The sequence below is a fragment of the Aspergillus japonicus genome, assembly GCF_003184785.1.
Source record: "Aspergillus japonicus CBS 114.51 unplaced genomic scaffold BO86scaffold_9, whole genome shotgun sequence".
NCBI lineage: Eukaryota > Fungi > Ascomycota > Eurotiomycetes > Eurotiales > Aspergillaceae > Aspergillus > Aspergillus japonicus.
This window is the reverse complement of record NW_020291646.1, coordinates 463,155-481,781: the sequence shown is the minus strand read 5'-3', so window position 1 is coordinate 481,781 and position 18,627 is coordinate 463,155. Positions and strand designations below refer to the sequence as shown.

General features: G+C 54.4%; 7 protein-coding genes across 7 annotated transcripts; 5 read left to right on the top strand and 2 right to left on the bottom strand.

Moving 5' to 3' along the window:
• Positions 1-1,177: 1,177 nt before the first annotated feature.
• Positions 1,178-2,771, top strand: BO86DRAFT_306897 (arrestin (or S-antigen), N-terminal domain protein; the record flags this gene model as incomplete). Its single annotated transcript, XM_025667714.1, has 2 exons — positions 1,178-1,382; positions 1,435-2,771. 2 exons carry the CDS (start codon positions 1,178-1,180, stop codon positions 2,769-2,771), a joined length of 1,542 nt encoding a protein of 513 aa, XP_025530299.1.
• Positions 2,772-3,963: 1,192 nt separating this feature from the next.
• BO86DRAFT_306717 (glycoside hydrolase family 18 protein) lies at positions 3,964-5,637 on the top strand (the record flags this gene model as incomplete). Its single annotated transcript, XM_025667707.1, has 6 exons — positions 3,964-4,092; positions 4,178-4,549; positions 4,630-4,689; positions 4,757-4,826; positions 4,905-5,440; positions 5,527-5,637. 6 exons carry the CDS (start codon positions 3,964-3,966, stop codon positions 5,635-5,637), a joined length of 1,278 nt encoding a protein of 425 aa, XP_025530298.1.
• Positions 5,638-5,844: 207 nt separating this feature from the next.
• BO86DRAFT_387019 (NAD(P)/FAD-dependent oxidoreductase) lies at positions 5,845-7,870 on the bottom strand. Its single transcript, XM_025671483.1, has 2 exons — positions 6,993-7,870; positions 5,845-6,903 (listed from the first exon to the last, which is right to left on the bottom strand). The coding sequence occupies exons 1-2, from the start codon at positions 7,620-7,622 to the stop codon at positions 5,962-5,964; spliced, it is 1,572 nt and encodes a 523-aa protein (XP_025530297.1). The 5' UTR covers positions 7,623-7,870; the 3' UTR covers positions 5,845-5,961.
• Positions 7,871-7,991: 121 nt separating this feature from the next.
• On the top strand, positions 7,992-8,842 carry BO86DRAFT_242567 (DUF3237 domain-containing protein). The gene is made up of 2 exons (XM_025667103.1): positions 7,992-8,396; positions 8,473-8,842. The coding sequence occupies exons 1-2, from the start codon at positions 8,130-8,132 to the stop codon at positions 8,812-8,814; spliced, it is 609 nt and encodes a 202-aa protein (XP_025530296.1). The 5' UTR covers positions 7,992-8,129; the 3' UTR covers positions 8,815-8,842.
• Positions 8,843-9,174: 332 nt separating this feature from the next.
• Positions 9,175-11,304, top strand: gmdB (general amidase GmdB; the record flags this gene model as incomplete). Its single annotated transcript, XM_025675004.1, has 5 exons — positions 9,175-9,483; positions 9,559-9,834; positions 9,958-10,905; positions 10,979-11,066; positions 11,189-11,304. The coding sequence occupies 5 exons, from the start codon at positions 9,175-9,177 to the stop codon at positions 11,302-11,304; spliced, it is 1,737 nt and encodes a 578-aa protein (XP_025530295.1).
• Positions 11,305-11,622: 318 nt separating this feature from the next.
• BO86DRAFT_454412 (DDB1/RSE1 family protein) lies at positions 11,623-16,319 on the bottom strand. Its single transcript, XM_025677059.1, has 4 exons — positions 15,834-16,319; positions 13,580-15,653; positions 12,108-13,392; positions 11,623-12,049 (listed from the first exon to the last, which is right to left on the bottom strand). The coding sequence occupies exons 1-4, from the start codon at positions 16,075-16,077 to the stop codon at positions 12,023-12,025; spliced, it is 3,630 nt and encodes a 1,209-aa protein (XP_025530294.1). The 5' UTR covers positions 16,078-16,319; the 3' UTR covers positions 11,623-12,022.
• Positions 16,320-16,576: 257 nt separating this feature from the next.
• BO86DRAFT_387016 (ubiquitin domain-containing protein DSK2) lies at positions 16,577-18,611 on the top strand. Its single transcript, XM_025671482.1, has 2 exons — positions 16,577-17,326; positions 17,386-18,611. The coding sequence occupies exons 1-2, from the start codon at positions 16,862-16,864 to the stop codon at positions 18,316-18,318; spliced, it is 1,398 nt and encodes a 465-aa protein (XP_025530293.1). The 5' UTR covers positions 16,577-16,861; the 3' UTR covers positions 18,319-18,611.
• The last annotated feature ends 16 nt before the right edge of the window (positions 18,612-18,627 follow it).

Below are 18,627 nucleotides of genomic sequence, written 5' to 3'. Positions count from 1 at the left end.
TGCTCGAGCGTCAGTGAGGACATCAGCAGAGTGTGGGTGTGTGTATGTTCTGGACTGTGCTGGCCATGGCCTAGCTGCGTCATCATCATCATCACCACCACCACCAACTCGGGCCTTTTCCCGCGGACATACAATCCACACACCCATACGAGGAGGCGCACTGCTTGTTCCGTAGGGCGTGACGCTTTCCCTCAATTGTTCGCCTGAGCGATGTCAGCAAAGGGCGCGCGCGACAACCAACTAGGAGTAAGAGTGGAGGGTCCCCATTCCTCATGCAAAGCTAAAGCCAGTCCCGACCACAGAATGCGCATCTCTTTCCCAGCGGGATATGGGGTGCGCTAGTCCAGAATGGCAAGTATTGGGAGAAAACTGAAGAAATGAATGAATGGAATTGAACGAATTGAACGAATTGAACGAATTGAACAAACAGACAATCGAATTGGAGATCGCACGTGCATTTTTGTTTTCTTTTTTCGCTTTCGTTTTCGCTTTATTGCCTTGGATTTATCAGCTGTCTCTTGCGTGACTCATTTTGGGGAGGTAAAAAGGATTGAGGGTCTGGAGGAAGAATCGGGATGAGTAGGTAGGTATTAAAGCCACCGACCCAGGACAGGAACCATGGTGGTTGAATTTCATATATCATTCATTTCAATCCACCCTTGTTTATTGTTTGATACTCAGTAGTAGTATCAGAACGGAAAACCACGGCCATCTACAAGAAATAGTGGAGTGAACGATCTCCACTGTACCTTTTCTATTACTCAACCGCAACTCCCCGTCACCCCATCCCTACATACTTGCCCGTTGCCAATTTTCTCCCTGGAATCCCATATATGGTACCTTTGGGGAGACTGGGGGTTATTTGGGATTTGTGTTTTCCTATCAATATCCTACTGATTCTTGTTTGTGTCACCATTGACTGCCGTTGAGTGACTGACTGGTCGGGAATAAAAAGTCCCTGCATCTCGCATTATTTTTCCTGTGTTGCTTCTTCTTGACTCCTGATCCGAACTACTCATACTTAACTTGACTTATACTTCCGACGATCAACAATAACACCCCAACTGGTTGGCGGTCATTTCATCTTCACCAATTGCTCGTTCGTGAGCAAGATCTTTCTCATTACCCTCCATACTCGACAAGTTCAACATTGATCGAACTTTTATCACCACGAGCGATGACGAGTACTTCGAGCGTGTCGCGGAGCTCCAGCTCTGTCGGGCGCTTCTCGGTTCGCTCCCGCCCTAAGGTCAACATCGACCTGGATGGTCAACACGATGGCCTGGTCAATGTGTACACTACCGGAGACACCATCAAGGGCACAGTGACAGTGACCGTGGACCATGACACTCGTTTCGATGAGGTGGAGATTACATTTGAAGGTACAACAAACACTACATCAGGAGACAATAATTGGTTCTGATTGTTCCCTAGGCACCTCGCGAACCTCAGTGGAGCGACAATCGATGCCTGGTCGAACGGGCGCGTATCAGACCTTCCTGCGACTTCGGCAGCCCATTGAGGATGCAGCATATCCGACTCCACGCATCCTCGAGGCCGGACGCACCTATGACTTTCCGTTTGTATTCGTGGTCCCACAACGCCTACTGCCTCATGTCTGCAGCCATCCGAAAACCAATATCCACGTCGAGCAATCGCACACCATGCTTCCGCCCACCTTTGGAGACCCCATGCTCGCCAGTGACGGCAAATCGCTTCTTGACGACCTGACTCCTGATATGTGCCGGATCTCATATATTGTTCGCGCAACGCTGCAGAGAAACCCCCTCAGTCAGAACGGTTCAATTGATACCCTCGCTTCGATTGGCAAGAAAGTCCGGGTTGTGCCTATGGTGGACGAAGAGCCGCCTCTCAACATTCCGGATGACGAGACCCTGTACTGCGTGCGCAAGGAGAAAGACGTCAAGCGTGGCTTCATGAGGGGAAAGCAGGGACGCATCGTTGTCGCTGCATCGCAACCGAAACCTATACAGTTGAACCCGACCAGTGACGACGACACGAGCATCGTTAGCACTGTGGCAACCGTGCACCTTCGCTTTGACCCACTTGGAAACGAAGAACCTCCACGTCTGGGGACAGTGTGGAGTCGACTGCGAGCGACGACGTTCTATAGTGCGGAGCCGTGGGGCGATTTCCCTTCGACTTCGTCCATCCGAACGTGGGCGCAGGTTGGTCGAGGAATGTTTACAGAAGCTGTGCCACTATCGACCATGTGTGTAGCCTCGGCGCAGTGGACCAAGCACACGAGTGCAGACGCGCCGCGCCGCGACTCCATGCACTCGACGTCCTCGACGGAGTCTCTACCGGGGCCGTCCGCTTCCTTCTCCGGAAACACCTTCTACGCAGCGTCAGTGGTCGTACCAATCACGTTACCCAAGTCGAAGACTTTTGTGCCCACATTTCACTCCTGCCTCGTCGCCCGCATCTACAGCCTGGAGCTCAGTCTCTCTTACCACACCCCTAACGCGAACATCTTGACGCCGACGACATCCTTGAAGATCCCCATCCAGCTGACATGCCAGCCGCAAGCGGACGCTCGACCGAAAAACACCGTCGTCGAGATCACGCAGGAGGAGGTCAATGCCGAGTTCTTCAGTCCTCGGAGCATCGCACCCCATTGGATCTCGGAGCCTGAAGTTACACCTCCTGAGTACACGGCCGTGCGCACCGCCCATCTACTTCCAGACCGTTCAAGGATCCTTCCCCCCTCGACCACTGCAAACCCGGGGCGAATGAGAACGGCCTACTAATATGCAAATTAATTATCGGGATCTCACCTGCAAAGTGCATCTGAAACACTGGCTACGATGAAGGGCGTTATGGTCGATTTTCTCTTTTCTTTTTGTTTCGTTGCAATATACCCAATTGCCTGGTTTAGCTTTTGCTATCTACGACTGGAAAAAAGTTTGACTTGGGATGATTTGACTTGACTAGGTAATGCTGAATAGCTTTAATTAAGATCATGACTACTAGATAGAGCATTATATTTTTAATGGACTGCTTATGACCTGCTTAGACTTGATACATCTCTCGTACTTTCTTGGTGCCCGAGTACAGCGGTGAATGTTCTTCAGCGGCAAGGAGCACATGCCAACGACCGCCGAGTCGGGACTCGGGGCTAGTTGCCTGTTCAGGCCTCAATGTGAGGCTATCCCCATCGATATCCCCGTCAGGGTGAAGGAGGTCGTACAAGCCCCTCCACCCATCAGCGGTGACTTGGATGGCTTGCAGCGCATGATACATTCACACATCCATGGGGAAACCTTCTTCACCTGTGCCTGATATTTGCTTCTCTCGCGGCCCTTGCATCATGGGACTTGTCCCAATCGAATTGGTCGGATTGCGAGCATCTGCTTGGATTGACTCTGTTAGAGATCGAGGCACACGTGAGGCCAAGTCAGCCCTGTGAGACAGTCTGGGTACTTCAGGGACAGTGCCTCCTACCTCGTCCGTTGGCGTTTGTGATCAGGGACGGTGGTCTCGACCCATCATGGGGCCCACAGGATGGATCGACTCTGTGACAGATGCTGCTCTGGGTGGGTAGGATGATGCATGGCCCAGAGATAACAAACGGGCGAGGTGTAACAAGTCGCATACACGGTTAAGTTCACTGCTGCTGGGCTGACACTTTCAATTTCGTCCCGTCGAGGCGAGATATTCGGGACGGATGAAGATGAGGTTGACTCAAGGCTGGTGGTGACTATATAATGCGGTCAGAGATCTCATCATCCCTCTCTGCGTCATCTCTGTGACTCTTCCTTCTTTCCTCCCCTTCTTCTCCCTCTTTCTCGTCATAGCCTATCCTCTCCTTGATTTCGCCTACCAGCTTCAATCTTCGTGTCCCTCCTTTCTCGATCAACACCATTCTTTCTCTCTTGACTGATCACTCCTTTTCTCACGATGAGAACCATCATTCCTTTTCTGCTTGCCATGGGTGGACTAATGATCCACGGCGCTGCCCTTCCTTCTGGAGTCGCTCCACCTCTCCCACAGGGTCAGAAAGGTTTGCCCAAGCCTGTCAACTGCTCCCAGCCCCCGAGCTACAAGTCGGTTGCATACTTTGTGAACTGGGTGAGCCACCCCATCTATAAAACCGCCAATAAAAACACTTGAGTCATCGTCATCACAAACCACTAACACCCTCTGGGGGCAACAGGCAATCTATGCCAGAAACCACAATCCGCAGGACATTGCAGCCGAGAATCTCACCCACGTTCTCTACGCCTTTGCCAACATCCGCGCCGACGGGGAGGTCTACCTCACCGATTCCTGGTCCGATGTCCAGAAGCACTACCCGGGCGACTCGTGGAACGATGTCGGCAACAATGCCTACGGGTGCACCAAGCAGCTCTTCCTTTTGAAGAAGAAGAACCGCCGCATGAAGGTCATGCTGTCGATCGGCGGGTGGACGTACTCGGGAAACTTTGCCGCGCCGGCGAGCACGGAGCAGGGACGCAAGAAGTTTGCGTCGACGGCGGTCAAGTTGATGGGGGATGTGGGGTTTGATGGGTTGGATATTGATTGGGAGGTAAGTCTGTCTGTCACTGTCTATCTCTCTGCATGCTGGATGTCTGGAGATGATACCCGATGCTAATCTATATACGGCAGTATCCTGCAAATGACGGCCAGGCTAATGATATGGTTCTGCTTCTGCGTGAGCTTCGCATGGTACGTGCTCGATGATGATCTCATCGGTGTATTCGTCTTATGGCTGACCATCTATCCTGCACACAAGGAACTTGACAAATACGGCCGGGAACATGGTAAAGGCAAACACTTCCTGCTGAGCGTAGCCTCTCCAGCGGGTACGTCCTCTCTTCCCATCTACCCTTGTCCTCTACCCGGCCCACCGGCCCCAAATTGAACCCCCTCCCCCACCGCAGGCCCCTCCAACTACAACGTCCTCCACCTCGCCAGCATGGACGCGCAGCTCGACTTCTGGAACCTGATGGCCTACGACTACGCCGGCAGCTGGGGTACCGTGGCCGGCCATGCGTCCAGCCTGTACCCGGCGGCCAACAACCCGGCCTCCACCCCCTTCAACACGGACCAAGCGATCAACGCGTACACGGCCGCCGGCGTGGCCCCGCACAAGATCAACCTGGGCATGCCCATCTACGGCCGCTCCTTCGCCAACACCGACGGGCCTGGCAAGCCCTTCAACGGCGTCGGCGGCGGCAGCTACGAGAACGGCATCTGGGACTACAAGGCCCTCCCACAACCCGGCGCCAGCGTGACCGAGCTCAACGACATCGGCGCCAGCTTCTCGTACGACGCCGCCCGCAAGACCATGGTCAGCTACGATACCCCCAATATCGTGAAGCTGAAGGCCGAGTACATCAAGAACAGGTGTCTGGGCGGCGGCATGTTCTGGGAGACGTCGGGGGATCGGAAGGGTCAAGAGAGCTTGATTGTCACGGTGAGTTTCGCCTTCCTTCTTTCTTTCTTGCTTGGAGAAGATGTGTTTCTGGATGGATGGAGGCTGACACGCTCTGAATGATGCAGTTGGTCGATAACCTTGGGGGTGTCAATGTTTTGGATAAGACTGAGAATCAGTTGGAGTACCCTGTTTCGCAGTATGATAATATCAGGAAGGGTGGAGCCGGAAATCCTTGAACTTGGATATGTGGATGGATAGAGACTTTAGAAGGTTCTTGTTGATGGATGTATTTGTCCTGGGTTATTTGCATAGATTCTTGCAATGTTGCTATGTTGCTATGTAGCTTTTCAATACCAAGTCAGTTTTTGTGTTTTTCTCTCTTCTTTTGTTCGTTCTTAATCTTGTAATGGACCTAAGACGTTGACATTGCAGTACTTTCCATGCTTGGTACTTTCGATAAGACAAGACATTTGTTCGTCTAATCTTCTGTCACTTGAACCTCACCTACATCGCCAATGCTTTCAACTACGAATACAACATGAAGAAGAACACGATGCCTCTCACAATTGAGATGAGCGATGATCGGTGAACACCCTTGGCAGGACCGATCTCTCGATCCGCTCCTCAGTCACGAACATCTGATCAGGCACCCACGAGAGATTCACCTCTCCGGCTAATCGTCCATCATGGGCCAACACCATCATACCTACTGCTTTCCCACACAGCCATGCCTGCACCATGCCTTCACCCGAGAACGCACACGACAACCATTCGGCCCCATGGCCTCCCCCTCTCTCCACTGCTTCCACCCGGCCAGATGCAGAATGCGGGAGCTTGCCGATCCACGGGTATCCATCTGCGCTGAAGCCCATGTTACCCGTCCACGCCGTGTCAACATCCTGATCAGCGCTCCACTCGCCCCAATCTTCTTGATCGAACGTCTTCTTGAGCGTTTTCTTCAAATGGCTCAGCGTATACGGCGGGACTCCCTCGTTATCTGAAGCGACTCCCAAAGCCAAGATCCCTCGATCTGCATGCTGCCCAAAACCCCCTCCCAGCATCATCTTGTTGGCTGTCTTCCCCCAAGAGGGCAACTGCGTCAGGTAATCAAAGCCATGCTCATAGTTGAACAGCCAGGAGTGCTCGGTTCCCTGTGGTCGGAAGCTGCGCCCTGGGTTCTGCGCCGTCATTGTTCCTTGAATGGGGTAGATGCGGCCGCGCAGTCCCGGCACCAAGTGACCGACATGCGCATTCGTGCAGTGGATGACATGACGCGCCCGGATCGTTCCCCTCCCCGTGATGACGGAGTATCGCAGTGCGGACGAATCTGTGGATATCGCGTTCTCGCGAATAGCTGTTACGGGTGTCTTGGTCTCGATCCGGAGGTCCTTGGGATACTGCTCGCGTAGACGAGCCAGGAGGCCCGTGACGAAGCGATACGGCCACATGGCGCCGGCGGGCCCGGCGATGACACCTCGAGCGTCTGGGGCCAGACAGAACTCCTATTTTACTGTGAGTGTCTGAGCCTCGTGGAATTACACGCATCCTTCAACTCTTCCTCGGATACGACGAAAGTCGGAAGCAAACTGACCTTCGGAATCTCGCTTTTCTCGAAAATCTTCCATTCCACCGTCTCGGCAGGCATGCACTCCTTGAGTCGCCGGATCGACCGCACCGTCTCCACCCACTTCTCGTCATCAAAATGGACGCTCAGGAACTGGACTTTCCGGGCCTGGGCAACCTCGCTGAGCCCGTATTCGTCTGCCACGCGAAGCAGCTCCGCCAGATGTGCGAGGCGGAATCTCATGGTTCGGATCGCCGTCTCCACCCCATACGTTTCTTCGAAATAGCTGAATTCCTCTGCGGTCTCGAGGATATGACCACCATTCCGGCCCGTCGCGCCGTGGCAGACCTCGCGGCCATCGAGAATGACGACGGACGGCCTTGCTTCCTGATTTCTGTTGCCAACCGCGTTCGACAATAGGGTCCTAGCGATAGAGGCGCCCGTAATGCCGGAGCCAATGATCACGACCTCCGCTTCTGTCGCGAGCTCTGCGGATTGCAAGCTTGCGAGCTCAGAGAATGGGGGTTCTCTGAGCCAAAAGGAAGGCATGCCGCCAGGTGCTGGAAGGCCTGGGTCGGCGAATGCGCGGTTCAGGGCTTCTTGTCGGTCGTGGAGGGGGACTCTCGGGTCGGAGAATGCGGCTTGAACGAAAGCCATGACTGATATCTTTCACTTCTTAGGTTGACGAGGAATTTGCGTATAGCGATGGTGATGTGGTAGCGTTTGGCGACTGAAATGGACTTGCGGACGGTTTTGGGTTGATGATACTACGGAGAGAGCACTTCGATTCACGAGTGTTCCTGCAGTAGGTATGCCAGGCCATCTGAGATATCGGAGAGTTCGGCTAATCAGAGCATTCAGCTTACTATCAGGTAAGGTCCACTTCATCTCAGTGTCGAGTTCGGGTTCCTCGCGCGCCGAAGACTGACAGTTGATAACAGATGTTTAAATGAAGAAGGGTCGACCTGCCGTATCAGGAAGTGGCGATAAGCATTTCCCCGCAGGTCCAGCAACTCTACTACATGTACAACACCAGTCGCGTCCAGCTTCTATTCTCAGTTCCAACGCGAAAAGCAGATAAATCATGGCTGTGCCGCGGTTCTCTTGTACTCGGTTCAATTGGATTGAACGGTGAACAAGAGCAATTGAGTGATCATTCCTATCATGAACTCGACCCCCGACAACTCCTCTCCCGGCAACGCCTTCTACCCGGAGACCCCGCCCATGCGCCGCCCGGACCTGACATACCTCTACCGTCTCGAATGCGACATCGACAAAGACGAGATCAACCTCGGCGCCCCGCACGGGGCGGGCGTCATCCGGAGTATCGCGAACATCGTCGGCGGCACCTTCAAGGGGCCGGGGGGGCTTTCAGGGACCGTCCTACCCTCGGGCGGAGCGGACTGGTCCACCATGATTGAAGGGACGCATGTGAGTGCATATCCACCAAAACACTTCACATCGCCTTGCTCTCAGCTTCGATGTCTGATCAGATCGCTGCATGCAGTCCATCACCCTCGATGCGCGCTACACGGCCAAGACCGATGACGGCCACTACCTGTACATCCAGGCCCATGGCCTCTACCGTCCGGGGCCGGGGACGGCGTATGCGCGGCAGGTGGCGGAGGATCCGCGGTCCCGTCCGCCGTCGACGGTCTCCCAGGATGATGTGGAGTTCTTCTCGCATCTGAGAATCGAGGCAGGTCCCGGGAGGTATAATTGGTTGAATGGGCTGGTCTGTGTTGGGGTGATGACCTGTGTCGAGGATCGGATTGTCATTGATGCGTACTATTTGACGAATTTTGGGGGCGTGAAGCCGGATGATGTGGTGATGAAGCCTGCTGAATGAGACCTCGGAGTGAGCAGCATGGTTAAGCATGATTATACCTCAGTAGACAAATATGCTATGTCCCAATCAGCACATTCGACCCCACCACTGAGCAACAACCGAGGTATCCCGAATAGGCAAGTGGACGCACTACCGTGGACGGTACTTGGTATACGAAGTTAACATAGTCTTCGCTCACTACACTGCACGATAAGCCCCTCTCTTCACGTCTCCTCTCCTCGTCCTCGCGGCAGATGAAGTCGGAGATGAATCTCCCATTCAGTTCAAGGATATAAACATCCCAATTGGCCCCTCTTACCCAGGTAAGCCACACAATCTCCGTTATCTCATCATCCTCCCGCAATCACAACTCCAGCCAACATGACAGTCACGCAGCTCTCGGACCCGCAAGACTGGCGCGTCATCGTCGCCCACAAGCGCAAGCAGCTCGACTCGCAAATCCCCTCCGCCTGGCGCCTGACCGACGCCTTCCGCGCCTCCCTCCCCGCCAACGGCCACCTCCTGGCCTTCGACCCCGTCGCCAAAAGCAACATCCTCACCCCCGAGGAACTCGACCTCACCGAGAACTACACCGCGGGCCAGTTACTCCAGCGCCTCGCCTGGGGCGATGTCAGCTCCGTCGCCGTGACCACCGCATTCTGTAAGCGCGCCGCCGTCGCGCAGCAATTGGTCTGTTCTGTTCCGTTCCCCAATTGCTTTTCCACGAGTACCGCAGGACAGACACTAACAGTCCCGGGAATACAGACATCCTGTCTGACAGAGCACTTCTTCGAGCGAGCGCTCGAGCGAGCGAGGTATCTGGATGACTATTTGATGCGGGAGGGCAGGGTCGTCGGTCCGCTGCATGGGTTGCCAGTCAGTCTCAAGGACAGTTTCCGCGTGGAGGGCATCGATACCAGTGTCGGGTATGTGTCGTTCCTGGGACATGGCCCGGCGAAGGAGAACTCCGCGTTGGTGCAGATGTTGTTGGATTTGGGGGCCGTGTTGTATGTCAAGACGAATGTGCCGCAGACCATGATGGTGAGGTTTGCCCTATCATCTTCTTTGAACTCGGAGAATTAGTGCTTCGTCTCTTCGGGTCTGGGAATATGGACATACTACGATGGCACCGTACAGTACAGGACATGCTAACGGCAATCCCAGACCGGCGACTCCGACAACAACATCTACGGCCGCACCCTGAACCCCCACAACACGAACCTCACAGCCGGCGGCTCGACGGGCGGCGAGGGCGCCCTCATCGCCCTCCGGGGCTCCATTCTCGGCGTGGGCACCGACATCGCCGGCTCGATCCGCATCCCCGCGCTCTGCTGCGGCGTCTACGGCTTCAAGCCCACCACCGCCCGCATCCCGTTCGCGGGCCAGGCCAGCGGCGCCATGGAGGGCCTGCCGGGCATCATGCCCTCCGCCGGCCCACTGGCTCAATCCTTCGAGGATCTGGAACTGTTCATGTCGACGGTCCTCGACGCATCCCCCTGGCGATACGACAGTGCTGCCACCGCAGCGCCTTGGTCCCGGCCACTAGCCATGCCCCAACCGCAGCAGCAGCAGCAGCAGCAGCTACTAACAATCGGTGTCCTCGGCGAATGCGCGCACTTCCCGCTCCATCCCCCGGTGAAACGCGCCCTAGCGAACGCAGTCGACGCCCTGAAGAAGAAAGGCCATCGCATCGTCTACCTCAACCCTGACAACACCACCACCAACACCACCACCGCATCCTCCCCCTCCCCCTCAACAACCCTCGCGACCAACCTCGCCCACGCCAACCGCCTCAGCTTCCAATACTTCATCTACGGCCCCAGCACAGACCACATCACCCCGAGCGGCGAACCCCCGGTCCCCTCCGTCGCGCAAGCCAGTTCCCCAATGTTCACAGGCCCCTTCCCCGTGCCGATGGACGAGACCGTCGTCTCGCCATTCACACTGATCGACACCCTCCACCAGGAACGCCAGCGGTACAGCGACGCGTGGCGCGAGACATTCGTCGCCCACGACTTGGACGTCGTCCTCGCCCCGGGGGCCCAGAACCCCGCCGTCGAGTGGGACACCTTCGGGTGGCCGCCGTACACCCTCGTGTGGAATCTGGTCGACGTATGTTTTCCCCTAGTGCCGTGGATAACCGGGTGAATAGGAACCCACACACGGACAATAACTTCGATAATAGTATCCAGCCTGCATCCTCCCCTACGGCCAAGCCTCCAAGGCCCTCGATCCGGACCCGATGGTGCTCGAAGACGGCGTCCAGCCGAGTTGTGCGTTAGACCCCCGTATCTTCCCCCGCGGCTGGCTGGAGCTTCCGTGTGGGACTGGATGTGGATGTGCTGTGCAGACGATCCTGGAGAGTTGGACTGACTGATGTGACCTGAACATGCAGATCATCCCGACGCCGTCGACGGCGCGCCCTGCGCCATCCAGGTGATTGCGCCGCGGTTTCAGGACGAGAAGTGCTTGGCTGCTGCGAGGATCATTGATCGGGATATTCGCGCGTAGGGGTTGGAATGGGGTGTTTGGGATAGCGGTTCCGTTCGGTTGCGCGGGAGGTGGGAGATGGGTGTGGATAGTTTCTTTACCGGTCCGTACCGCAGTGGGATGTGAATCACCGCGAGTGACTCTATTACTCTCATAGGTCAAGCCGTGAACGGGATAGTACTGGGTCAGTGGAATGGTGTCCGGCTTGGTTCAGGCGATACAACTAATAGCAGTAGCAGTAGTAATAGCTACAGCTGCCAGTACAGTAACCATGAGCTATGCAGGGAGCATTTCCAGAAAGTGAATCATCATGCAGAAAATGATATAGTGAATTGATTGCTACAGACAACCGAAGTCTGAAAATATGTAATGTCCCGACTATAAATTACGATGAGATCCGTGGGGAAAACAGCGGATAAAATCGTACTCAAAGATCGTCGAGGGCATTTCGAAGAAATACGCTTCCTCTCGTCTCATACCGAACTGCACTTCATTTCGATAATAGAAGCACAGCGGCATCCAGCTCAAGATCATCCGAGAGAGGAAAACGGAAAACCGAGCGAGGCAAGAGACCATCCCTACGTAAATCTGCGAACGGTCTACGACAAACTCACCACCGGGACGAACGACGGAAAACTGTACAACTGAAGATGGGCATTGCGATCAATTATGGGTATCTAGGAACCCGCATACACGACATTATCCCGATTAGACGCCAAGAATCTCCCTCGTTTCGAAATCAGTAAGCCACCCGGGTGCGCATGTCCTGCATTATTGGTTAGTTATCGTCGGGTCGTTGGGACAGATTCACAAGGAATACTCACGGAAATCTTGCGCTCGATCTCGCGCACGGAGCGATCAAGCTCACCGGCAATCATCATCTTCGTGTCATTAGGCAATAAGAAATACATCTCACACAGATCTCCGTCAATGACACCCTTGACGGGTGCATAGTAACTGCGATAGATCAGGTGGTCCCGACCAGCGAGAGGAGGGTGCTGTGCAGCCAACTGCATCTCCAGGTTCTGGAAGAAGTCGACATCCTCCCGACTGATGAAGGGAACCAGCATTCCAATGGTGCCTTGGAAACCAGTCCAGACGAGGATGTCGCGTCCTCCCGCCACCAGCTGCGTCTTATGCAAGCTGGTCGGAATGTCCTGGGTGTAGACATGGATCATCAACTCCAGACGGTTGGGGGTTCCGTGCAGATAACCGCGTTCGTGGATCAGATGGGCACCCGAGCCATCCTCATCCGCTTCCTCGGAAGTCTTCTTGGGGCAGCGCAGCAGCCAGAGATTGCCGAACTTGTCACCACCAGCAACTGTCTCGTAGTCAACCATCGTAGTAGTGGTCGTCCAGCGGGAGAGCGAGTCATCCACGAAAGGAATCAGAACATTCTCTTGGTACTTGTAGACGACATAGGTGACACTCTCGCGGACATCGCTAACAACGATCCGGCTTCCTTGGGTCTGCAGACCGACGATGGTCGTAGGCACGACCGGCGCCTGACACTTGCGGAGAAGTTGCTTCATACCGAGGTCATAGATTCGCAGCAAAGACCCAAGGCCGACTACAAGACGACCCTGGAATCCAAGAAGGGCAAGAGGAGGGTCGTCAACCTTAGTCTTGTGAATGAACTCCAGCTCTTTGCCGTCTTCTTGGAAACGGTAGATGTGGATGTACCCTCCAGCGGAAGACTGAGGGTTGACCGTCATGTCTTTGACAGTTCCAACAACCAAGAACGTCTCATCGTCCTGACTGGTGAAGGGAACTGCTGCAACGCTGACTGCGGCCTCGTTTTCATCAAGCTCCACGGTATAGATGACCGATTTAGCTTCCAAGGGATCAACGACCTGAATGCAAGAGGCCCAGTGACCAGAGCCTCGAGGATAACCGAATTCTTCTGGTGGTAAGACAGTTACATCTTCACCACGGGTTTTGGCATCCTCGAGCAGCTGTGTTCTCGTGGCAGGAGCAAGGACATTGTTGTCCGACTCGATGACATAGAATAGCGGCTGCTCTGGATGCTTCACAAAGCGTCGCGGAGTGTATGCAAGTGGAATTGACTGCTGGAGCATGTTATTGTCGAGCTTCTCAATAGAGAAAATCCTGAAAGCCACAATTAGCTTGGTTCGTAGCACGACATTCAAACAAAAATGGTGTGACAGTATTGATCTCAGTAGGAACAATTGGAAAATAAATAAAGTTGATCCACATAGATATTCGGATCCCTTGTGTTCATCATATGATCGGTGGAGAGGATGGGGAAAGAATGAAACAGAAAGGTCAAACATACCGTAGATTCTGTCCTTGAATACCAACCATGCCTTCCACACACTGTTCACTCGAGAAGTTCCAGCCCCACTCGAGCCCAACATAGTCCAGTGGTGTAAGCATGAAGCCCTTGGTTTGAACATCCGAATAGCCCAGCCAAGGACGAGAACTGAGTGCAAGAACTGCAGTCTGCCCCTTGACAGAAACCTGGAACAGCTTGACGGCCTTGGATCCCAGGAATCGTGTACGAGTATCGGATAGCTCACCAGTAACCTCGTCAAGCAATGTTCGGAGGTAAACACCAGAGTGAAGTCCGATGTGCAGATACAGCGTCGTGCCTCCAGAGCTAGAGTCCGCCATCGACATGATGTTCAGAGCTGACGGGGCCGCAGTAAGAGCCTGAACAGATTTGCTTTCCAGCGTAGTATCTGGGTCCAGGCTAAGAATCCGCACAGTCGAGTCATCACACCCGACCGCGAGGAACGAGCTACGAACCCGACCCTCTGGAACCTCCCCCAAACTCAGGCAGGTGACAGTACCGGTCATCTGACGACGTTCATCGTACTCAGCAAGAGAACCGTCCGCGTCCATTTCGAAGTACACGATTTCTCCAGAGCTCAATGCCACAGCAACTTGGCGTTCATTTGTAGTCGCTGCCACAATTGACCGGTGCTGGGGAGCAGGCCACTCGTTTACCCGGCGGTCGGCCAAGATGTGTCGAATACCACGAGGGTGAATCTGGATCAACGAGTCCTCGCCTAGTTGTTGAACAGCTAGCGTTGGGGCAGTGGAAAGAAAACCAGTGTCGGTCACTTCTTCAACCGTCTCGCCGATACTGAGCACAAGTGTACCGTTGGCGAATGAAAGAATGATGTAGGCATCAAACTCATCCGCGCGAGTCAGCTTCGTGGTCCACACCGCAGATGGGACGCTGGGAAGCTCAGACTCAACGATCTCAGACACCTCTAGACCGTGTTTCAGCGTTCTAAAGGTGCTGCGAGCGCCTGTGCCAGATATCGTGTAGATCTGAGGAGCGTCATCTTCCGTCAAATTCGCGACTTTGCTGTCGATCAACGGATTCAGCGAATTGATGGTCTCCACAAGATTGAGGTTCTCTGCGGCTCTTGGCTGGAAGTAGACAGGATCACAGGCCACCGTAGGATCCGGGTTGAAGTTCTCGCTGGAGAATTCAATCTCCTCGTCATCATCTCCCAGCTTCTCAAACTGGTAGAAGTGATGGTTACCAGCTTCGCTTGCCACATACAAGAAACCGCTCTTGAGAATCAAGAGGTTGGAGGCGACAGGAACGGTGTCAAAGTACTTGATCTTGAGCCGTCTCACCTCGCCGGTGAGTTGGCCATTGTCATCCTCAACCATGTCAATGGTGAGTTTGAAAAGGTCGCCGTCATCGGACTGCAGAAGGAAAAAGAATGCTCCTCTCATCTTATGCATGACACCGGCGGTGACATGCCGTTTGCGCTCGGGGTTTTCAGTGGCACCCTTGCGCCGCGGGATAGGCACGCGGAAGGCATCTTGGTTCGAGTGACGGTAGGTAACGCTATCTTCCCCACAGACCAAAACACCGCTGGGACCATCTGCACCACCAGGGACTTGGAAAAGCAAGGAAGCCGTGCGATCAACCGGATCAGACCACTTGCGGACAACGTGATTGAGACCGAGGTCCAGCTCATAGTACACCAAGTGCTTCTCTATCTCCTCAAAGGCATGTCCAGTCGGATCCTGATCCGACTCAGAATAATCCACCTCCAGTGCCGCGAAGATGGGATTTTCATATCCTACATCCAAAGCGGACATGGCAAAGACCAGTGTCTGTGGCTTGTGAGCCTCGAGCGGTGAAGAGATCGTCAGCTCGGCCTGCGAGTTCCGATTCAGAACATAGACGAGCTTGTTCTTTTCTACCGACGCCATCATGCAGGCTCGACCCTTGGGATCGACCGCCAGATACTGGCCCGGAACCACTCGACGAACGCCGGACTTGCCAAAGGTCTCGAGGTGGATCCTATGGAATCTATTCTGCGCCGCGACATACTCGATGATGGTAATGCGTCCAGAATCCGAGCCAATGATAATATAATCTATAGGCAGGTCTCAGCACCGTTTTCACGACTAGCACCCAGCATCAAGGTTCGCCGACCGGGGCACGTCCCATCACCGAGTAGGACGGTTCGGCAGGGATGGATCATGCTGCCCGGAAAGCTTGGAAAATCACTATGATGATCTTGGACCAGGCAGGGGCAGAGAGTAATCAAGCATACCTTTATTGCTACCAGCTAGCCTGAACGCTGCCAGAGAGCGAATAATGCCGAAGACATCCTGTGAAAAGAGCGGAGTGACCTTGCCCTGGGTAGGATCGGGGCGGTGGATCGTCAGCTTGGAGCCGGACGCCGTGACGATTTGCTGCTCCTTTGTTCCGGCGAATTGGCCCAGAATAGCTTGAGTCACAGCAGTAGGAGGCTGGATCGTCAAGGAGTACATGAACATGTGCGAAGTGGTAGCCATGATGGGCAGACTGAGCTCTCACAGAGCTTTGCACCGGAAGGAGTGGAAAGAGGGGAGGGGTGTGTTGTTTACGTCAGGTCACAATTGCAGGCAGGGAAGCACTACAGTGAAAGCAGTCCCATTGCTGCCGAGAAGGCAATTGAGAAGGGAGGACTCTCGAGAACGAGTGTCCTCGCAAGAAGAGGGGGGAGGGTGGTGGGGATGAGGATGGATCGTGAAGAAGGTCTTGTACGAGACAGGACACTTCCAGGATTAAAAGTGTGAAAATTCCGATGCGAGAAAGGAAATGAGCTTGTGCTGTTTGCTTGGTTTGTGATGTCACGTGCCTTACACACAATGACCAGTATTGCCGTAAGGACCCTTACATAGCTGCTCAAATACTGTTCTAGCCCGTATTAGACCGTATGGCAGCACACCCGGCGTCTCCCGCTCACCGGAAAGGCGGACGATGGGATTCTGCCCGCTTCCACCCACGGTGGTGGTTACGCTTTCGATGCCTCCTCGGTCGGCGGGACGCAGCAAGACGCAGCAAGACAACACCAACACCATCTTATCACCCATTCATTAGTCTACCTACCTACGAGGTCTGGCTGCGATCAACCCCGTTAGTTGCTACACCTACAATCATCCGCATTTTATCACGGTTCCCCTTCTCCCGATCGCATTCATTTCACCTGTTTCTCTCGTAACTTCCGTTACCCGTGTGACGTGATCCTCCTATCAAGCCCCTCTTGCGACCTCTTTCTCCCGCCAACCGCAGATACCAACCGAATAACCCCAGATCATGGCTGATGAAACCGCCCCGAGCGAGGATTCGCCTATCACCTTCACTGTCAAGTCTTCCAATGATGCCAAATACACACTCACCCTTCCGTTGTCAACGACAGTGTCAGATCTAAAGGAGAAGCTCGCAACCTCGGAATATGCCGATACCCCCGCGGAACGTCAGCGCCTGATTTACTCCGGACGAGTGCTAAAGGACAACGAAACCCTGGCCTCCTACAATATCAAGGAAGGACATACTATCCATCTAGTCAAGAGCGCTGCCAGTAATCAACGTTCTGGAGCTTCCACGCAGAGTGCCTCTACGTCTGCGCCCACTGGTGCTGCCGCCAATCCTCCCGCCACCGGGGTGCCTACGAATCTCGCAGCCGGCACGGGCAACAACCCTCTTGCCGGATTGACGGGGGCTAGATATGCGGGGTTTGCACAGCTTCCGGGCGCTGGCATGTTTGGTCCAGACGGTGGAGTACGTATTAAACAGCTCAACGCTATCTACAGAATGATCGCTAACCTACCTACTCCCAGATGGGCCCCCCTCCGGATACTGAAACGATGCTGAGCATGCTCGAGAACCCTCAATTCCAGTCCACAATCAACGAAGCCTTACAGAACCCTGCAATGATTGATATGATGATCCAGCAGAACCCCATGCTGCGCGACATGGGCCCCGGCGCACGGCAGATCTTCCAGAGTCCCGAGTTCCGTCGTATGCTCACGGACCCCAGCTCAATTCGCCAAATGGTGCAGATGCAGAGAGCTATGGGTGGCGCTGGACTGGGTGGCAGCGCTTTCCCTGCCCCGGGTGTCACTAACACAACCCCCGAAGAGAACCGCAACACCCAAAACAACAACAATAACGCTAGCACACCCACCCCCAGCGCTGCCTTCAATCCTTTCATGCCTGCAGGCCTTGGTGCCGGCAACCCCTTCGCCGCTCTGTTTGGAGGAAACCCTGCTTTCGGAGGAGCTCCATCCACCGCAGCCGGCAACACCCAGCCGGGCTCTACCGAGAGAGCGTCCGAGGGCACTACGGGTGACAATAGCAACACTACCACTTCGGGGTCGAATCAGCAGCAAGCGCCTCAGAACCCGTTCAGTCTTTTCATGAACCCTGCTCTGTTTGGAGGCCAGGGCGGGCAAGGTGGCCTGAATCCCCTTGACCCGCAACAGAATCCTTTCCTTCGGGATCCCGCAATGCTTCAGCAAATGATGCAAGCTATGGGTGGCGCGCCAGGCAATGCCGGTGCAGCTGGCAGTAATCCCTTTGCTGCACTTTTCGGCGAAGGCTTTGGAGCGCCTGCTCCTCAAGACAACCGCCCCCCCGAAGAACGCTACGCCGAGCAGCTCCGTCAACTGAACGATATGGGCTTCTACGAGTTTGAGAGGAACATCGCAGCTTTGCGTCGCTCAGGCGGTAGTGTACAAGGAGCAGTAGAATACCTCTTGAGCGGCCTTTAAGCTTATCATGTCTTCACAACTGACTCGACCAAAAGGGAACCATGTTGTTTACTTTCTCTTCGGTTACCTCTCAAGGGTGTGTTGCCTGCACTTGTCTGAACGTGGTATGACAGTTTGATATTGGCGGATTGGCAGTTCTTATGATTTTTATTACCCTTTCTGCATGCTCTTCCCAAGGAGAAGTGAGGTTGAAATTGGCTTGGACAGCCTTTGTGTATTAGCTCTCTCACGGCCTTATCTGGAAGGGCTTGTTTTTCTAAGCCGATTCATGAATGAATATAATTTCTCTTGCAATGAAATCTACTCACT